At 34.7% G+C, this 6,888-nt stretch overlaps 1 protein-coding gene across 2 annotated transcripts in view; it reads right to left on the bottom strand.

The window, feature by feature from the left end:
• Positions 1–1,213: 1,213 nt before the first annotated feature.
• The window catches only part of LOC106868466 (ADP-ribosylation factor 6), a 79,732-nt gene continuing 74,057 nt past the window's right edge, over positions 1,214–6,888 (bottom strand). For both annotated transcript variants that reach the window (XM_014913748.2, XM_014913739.2), the window contains exons 5-6: positions 3,932–4,130; positions 1,214–2,145 (exon numbers count right to left, since the gene is read on the bottom strand). In XM_014913748.2, the coding sequence (XP_014769234.1) occupies positions 2,003–2,145; positions 3,932–4,130 (342 nt within the window). In that variant the 3' untranslated portion in view covers positions 1,214–2,002. The remainder of the gene's footprint in view (positions 2,146–3,931; positions 4,131–6,888) is intronic.

The following is a 6,888-nucleotide window of genomic DNA, read 5'->3' as shown; positions in this document are numbered from 1 at the left end:
ATTTAAAAATTCTGGGAAGTACAATTTGATGTGGCAGCAGCAGCATAGCCAATGGTGAGCCAAGAAGTTACCTTCCAGCAACTAATACGACAGCTCAAGCTGCACAGGGAAGCAGAAAACATAACATTATTAGGGTTTCATTATGAAAAAGAAAATTGTTTAAAATATGAATTAATATCTAAGGAAGTCGACATTAGTTATGAAGCATGTTTTTTTTCTTTTTTCTTTGTTCTTGTTGTTAAGCACCTTAGTAATAAAATTAATAAGTGATGTAGCCAAGTGGAAAGGCTGCTGCCAATAGAAGTGGGACAAAAGATGACAAACTACAAAAGAATTTCTTCCTGATGCCAGACTTTCATTACAATACCTAATTGTTATAATATTACTTGCGTCAGTGTTAGAAATCCTTATTATTATTATTATCATTACCATAATTAATATTATTATCCAAAAGAATCCCTGACAAATATCTGAGTGTGGAGAATTCTTTACCAGAATCATAGAGGAAGATGTATGAAGTTCAAAACTATTGGTTTTGTTGTAAACATGTGTACACAAACTAATCATAATACCACAGACATACTTAACTGCAATTAATTAAATTGTGTACACATATACACTGATACAAAACAAACAGGGTGCAATCACATTAATTTTCAAATTAAATGCATCTACATTTACACACATGTATGTGTTGTTGAGTGTTCAGCCGTATAAGACTCAATTCATAGGACTGAGCATACTCATATATATACATATATATATATATATATACACACACATACACAATATGTGAATGCGTTTTTCATGTTCCCATAAGAATTTATGGAGCTGACTGCAGCTGGTTGTTATCATTGTCACTTCTACATCTGTTTTTATTTTCTTCTGAACAAAATAGAACTTAACGGCATTGAAGCATCAGAAAGTAATTCTTATGTATAGAAGAGTTGTCCTTACAAAAAAAAAAATGGTTACTTAAAAATTTGCTTTAAATTACTCATTTTTATACATACTTGCAAATCTGTGTGATCTGAAATTGGGTGACGGTTTATTTATCCATCACAAGAGTTGTAATTTTAAAATTCATTCACTAATCAAACAAACATACATACATACACACACACATATCATGGTCCCACATGGCTTTCTTTCTTTTTCCTTGCTTTCTAGAAAGGAAGTATTTCTCTTTTGTTTTGCAGGTCATTAATTAGCATGAGGAAAACCAATTGCATCCAAACATGGTTTTTTTTTTTTGCCTTGTTTAATATCAAATGAAAACAGCATTTTTTGGGGGAGAAAAAAAAAAGAACCTGTCTAACAGCTGAACAGATTAGAAAAATAAACCAAATTGGTTCATTTTTCTGAGTAATTTGTTTTATTTACTTAGATTGAAAAAAAAAAAATATCTGCTCAATCCTGCTCAGGAATATTTTTGTCTGTAACATTTTTTTTTTATTATTTATTTTTCAAAAATATAACAAAATCCCTCCCTTCAACTGCAACAGATCCCTTTAATAAAACAGACTGAAATATTAAAAAGGAATCTTGGCAATGAGGTGTCTTTTTTTTTTTTCTGCAAAATTGGAGAATTTCAATGGAGTTTATTAGCTTGGCTGCACTTAATGGACATCTGTTGTAGAGACAGCAGGATGGCAAGTATGCATGCACAAACACACATACACACATGTGCACACACTAGATGGCCAAAATATCTTTAGATATATTGGCTGGCTTACAAAAAATATTAATTCATATGAATGCGCATGTGCAATTGAATATGTGTATTATAAGTCGTATTTGTTTATATATCTATGTACCTATAGATATTACATAGATATCTATTGATAGTTGTCTTTTTTGTTTGAAATGTCATTATTAAAAATTTTAATCAAACAGAAAATTTATTTCCTTTCCTGTTAGGAATTTTAGATTTTCCTACTTCAAGTCCAAAAATTTACAAAAGATCAAGTTATCATTGGGGCCCCTCAAACTTGGGCTTTAGTCAGGATTTGAAATTAGAAGTCAACCAAGTGAGGCCCTCATAGAGTCCATCTCCTGTTGTTGCACATGATGGCTGCACATACCAATTCCTATCGCGCAGACGAGTAAGACCTAGTTTCTCTTGAATTTCGTGTGGTTTCATTGCTGTAAGAAACAATAAAGAACATACACATAAAAATTTATTCAAGTTGCATTACCAAGATACAAAGACACTAATATTTTAACAACAATCATATTATACAAGACAAAGTTTAAAAGAATTGGCAAACAGAAGTTGAAGTAAAACCATTTGAAGATTAAATTACTTTTAGTGCATATTGGGACTATCATAAAAAGAACCATGTTCCTTTATGGGTTACTTTTTCTTTATTGCAACATTTTTGTTGTAGCACTGGTTGTTTGGCCCTAGGTCAATCTGCATTGAGCAGGCCTTTGATTAAAAGGCATGACAGTTTGACCATTACATCATTTCAAGGATATCCAACACATCCTTCTTTTTTCAAAATGATAAAGTGAGATTTGAAGGCATTTCATTTGTGGCACTAGGATGTTACACTAAAGGTTGCTCCAATTTTTATTAACTGGTTAGTTTCCTTGTCTAGCCAATGTTGTATTCTTTTCACGTTACCTTTCATTTTATGTAATGGTTTTAGATGTTTTTGTAATTATATCATTGAATGTGTATAGCGATTTCATTATTATAGAAACCTAAGATATTTTATGAATGTTCCATAAAAAGAATGTTTAATTTGTATTTGAGTTAAGTGCTTTTGTGTTCTGTGTAATTGGTGGAAATTGTTTTTTGTTGACAACTGTGATTGCTGGATGTTTTAATAGCACATACGAGATTTTATTATTTTGGTTTTTTTTTTTTACAACTATTGTTTCCACAATAAAGATTTAATTTTCAGTCTCAAATTGCATAAAAATAGAGCACATGAGTTGAAAGAGTGACTGAGCATCAAAAAAGATCAGCTGATGTGTGTAGGAAAGGTAGGTGCATTGATAATATAGGATTTCCTGACAAATGAAAAACTAATGAGTGGAAGATACATGCAGCAAACAATGACCAAAGAAAATATATGTTAAGAACAGACAGCTGGAGTCTGGACAGATGATGATGAAGTAGGGAGATCAGATCTCAGAATATTGGTCCACTCATATAACACAAGATCAGAAGAATAGTGACATGATATACTACACACTGTTCAACTCATGTCATCATTTAACATCTGTTTTCCATGCTAGCATGATGAGTTGGACAGTTTGACAAGATTTCTATGACTGGATGCCTTTCCTAATGCCGACTGCTTGACTGTGTGTACTGGGTACGTTTCTCATGACACCAAAACTAGTGAGGTTGCTAAGTTACTTGCAAGACTCAGGGTAAAAAAAAAAAGAAAGAAAAAGAAATGGAGGTGGCTTTATGCCAAACGTCAAAAGCAAAACCGTGATAGAAAGATAAGCATGGGCAGCTTGTGATACAAGAGACACATGGCTGCACCACATTATAGGAGTGGGTTAGAATAGCTAGAATGAAGATAAAAATATTGGTGGCAGTGGGGTAGGCTAGAGTTTGTTCTGTAGGTACAAGATGGTAAGTGTAAGAACATGTACAAATAGTGGAGGGTAATTTCATTAGAGTATGAGAGGAGGGTGTTACACGATCAGAAGTGTCTGTAGATATTTACCATCAACCACATCTTCAAAAACAAGAGTAGAGATGTAGTTGATGGTAAATATCAGTATGGAAGGGTGAAGAAGATGAAAGAGAGATCAAAGTAGCTCAGAAAAAGAGGTGATAGGAGGTTGCACAGGTGGAATGGAAATAAATCTGTAGATATAGATCACTAAGTAGGGAGATGATATACAAGGTGTGAAAGAAAAGAGGGAGGGTACAGAGTTTTTAAGAATAATCTTTGTTACATACCTTCTGGAAGGTCTTGTTTGTTAGCAAATATAAGAATGATAGCATCTCTCATTTCTCGGTCATTAATAATTCGATGGAGCTCTTGTTTAGCTTCATCAATTCTATCTCTATCGGCACAGTCTACCACAAATATAAGCCCCTGTGTTCCAGTATAGTAGTGGCGCCATAATGGACGAATTTTGTCTTGACCTCCAACATCCTGAAGAGACAAACAAAGCAGAAAGTTTATAATAATAATAATATAAGCATACATAGGGCAGAAGTTAATTGAAATGAAGGAGTCAGTACATGCCTTTTTTATAGCCAAATTAAACACAACAGGTAACAATTACTAATTTAATGAAAATGGTGATATGTATATGATTGTTCACAAATGAAGAGCATAAAATCACCAAATATAAGGCCTATCATGAGCCCTAGGGATTCATAAGTCTGAAGCTTAACTTTGTTTCCACAGTGCATAAGTGACTGAGATTACAATGGTCCCCATTGAGTGGACACAGATCTGTTGTAGGGTTAACTTTGCTGGAAATCACATCCAGCTGAGTGAACTCTTAGAACAATGTGAAATGAAGTGTTTTGCTCAAGGACACAGCACATTACCAAGTCTGAGAATTGAAACTTATGATTTTATAATCATAAGTGCAACAGCCTGACCACTAGCCCACATGCCTTCACAACCAAACATAAGAATGCTTAAATATATATAGCTTTTACTGGTTTCTGTCAATGGAATATAGTCAAGCTGGGGCAATGCTTTCAAGAATTTGTTTTAATCATATCAACCCCAGTACTTGGCAGTATTTGAGCCAGCTTTTTATGTTGAGTTCCAATACCACCATGACCTACTTGAGTGATAGATTTAACCCACTGTCCAAGTCAAGATCACCAACTGGCACTACCGGTGGCCTTAGCTTCATCACTCTGTTGCAAACACTTTGGGCCAGGTTTCCTGCTTGAGGAACCTTCTCCCTCCTTCCACCCAGTCTCACAGGCCCTGTAATGACTCATGGTCACTAACTTTACTCCTGACTAAAAAAATGAAAAATGAAAAATGAAAAAAAAATCCTAAAATGCAGAGAATCACCAAAGAGAAACTGTACAAATATGTTGGAGTAAAAATATGGGAGATGAAAACTATTTCACAAAACAAAATAATCTAGAGAATAAAAATTTAGTCTTGTACTTCAACACAGACAGCAGAGTGTATCATAATGTACTAACATAGATAATGCAAGATATTATAGAAGATATAAGAGGCATACTAGCGTAGATATGAAGAGATATAGTAGATATTTTATAGAAGGCATGGACTAATACAGGTATAGGTTTCAAATTTTAACACAAGGGCAATTACACTGATCCCAATGCTCAGCTGGTGCATATTTTATCAATCCCAAAAAGGATGAAAAGTAGAGCTTGATGGAATTTGAACTCAGAACGTAAAGACAGACAAAATGCCATTAAGCATTTTTGCCTGGCGTGCTAATGATTCTGGCAACTCACCACCTTATGTACTAATATAGATAATACAGAAGACATGTAGTAATACAGAAGACACACTAACACAGATATGGAGAGCTATCATAGTAGAAAGAGAAAGCATAAAAGAAAAGATAGTTACAAGTTCCTAGAATAGACAAAATATAAAATTTCATGGTAAAACATCCGTATGTCACTCTTTCACACACATAGCCCAGTGTTTTAGCAAAATAATGAGTATCTCAAATACCAACATTATACTGACACAAGGAAAATCGATCCTCCAACCAAAATAAGAGAATTGGATGACTTCAAAAATTTAAGAATCAAATATCTTGTTACTTTCTACATGACTGACATTGACACTAAGTTAGGAGACATACCAACACTGAGGCAGAAATATATTTGTGAAAAGAAAGGCAGGAGGAAGAAGAAGTTCATAATGGCTGTAAAGATCAGATATTAATAAATAAAATATTAGAAGACTGCAGGCTGAAAAAGAGAAACCAACCAACATACTGACAGGCTAAAGCTTATAATTGTGTTGAACTGCATTCATGGGTCAGTAAATCAATAGCAATGTATAATTTATTAGCAGTAGTTATAGGGTTCATGGAAACTACTGTGAGCAAATGGAGGACAAAAATATAACTAAATCACAATGAATGAGTCCTAAAAACATACAATTTACTTCAAAAATATCATATTCCAGAGACATTCATTTGTCGCAAATTCTATTGGGCATGGCACTTATGTTAAATGTTTCACTAAATTCTAGAGGAACTGACTACTAGGTTTGTAAGATTGAGTTCAGCCACTATATAGACAACATTAAACTGTTTACTTGTTAAAAGGTGAAGTCAGAAAATAGTTTTGCAAACTGTAACAATCTAATACCAATACAGGATTTGAGGCTGATAAATATGCAAGAGATGCCTTCAATAGTGCAGCCTGAACAAGCTAGTAAACATTGATGATGGAACTCATAAAATATGCATTGGGAGGGGTTTATGAAAATTTGGAAGTCAATGAAAACAAACAAATAAAATGTATGAATGTGTTATTATTATTACCCGTCAGAGTGCAAGTATCTTGAGAGAAAAGCTGAACATTAGAAGCATCAGTTGTGGTGTGCAAGAGAGACGATTGCACTGGTATGGACATGTGGTGAGAATGGATGAGGATAGCTGCATGAAAAAGTGCCACACCCTAACAGTTGAGGGAACCCGTGGAAGAGGTAGGCCCAGGAAGACCTGGGCTGAGGTGGTGAGGCAAGACCTTTGTACATTGGGCCTCACCGAGGCGATGACTACTGATCGAGACCTTTGGAAATGTGCTGTGCGTGAGAAGACCCGGCAAGCCAAGTAAGATCGTTGCCAGTGCCCCTGGACTGGTTCTTGTGCGGGTGGCACATGAGATGCACCATTTTGAGCGTGGCCGTTGCCAGTACTGCCTGACTGGCTCCCGTAGGATTT

The sequence above is a fragment of the Octopus bimaculoides genome, chromosome 5, assembly GCF_001194135.2.
Source record: "Octopus bimaculoides isolate UCB-OBI-ISO-001 chromosome 5, ASM119413v2, whole genome shotgun sequence".
In the NCBI taxonomy this organism is placed as follows: Eukaryota; Metazoa; Mollusca; class Cephalopoda; order Octopoda; family Octopodidae; genus Octopus; species Octopus bimaculoides.
Note: the sequence above shows the minus strand (reverse complement) of the source record. Positions and strands in the feature narration are given on the sequence as shown.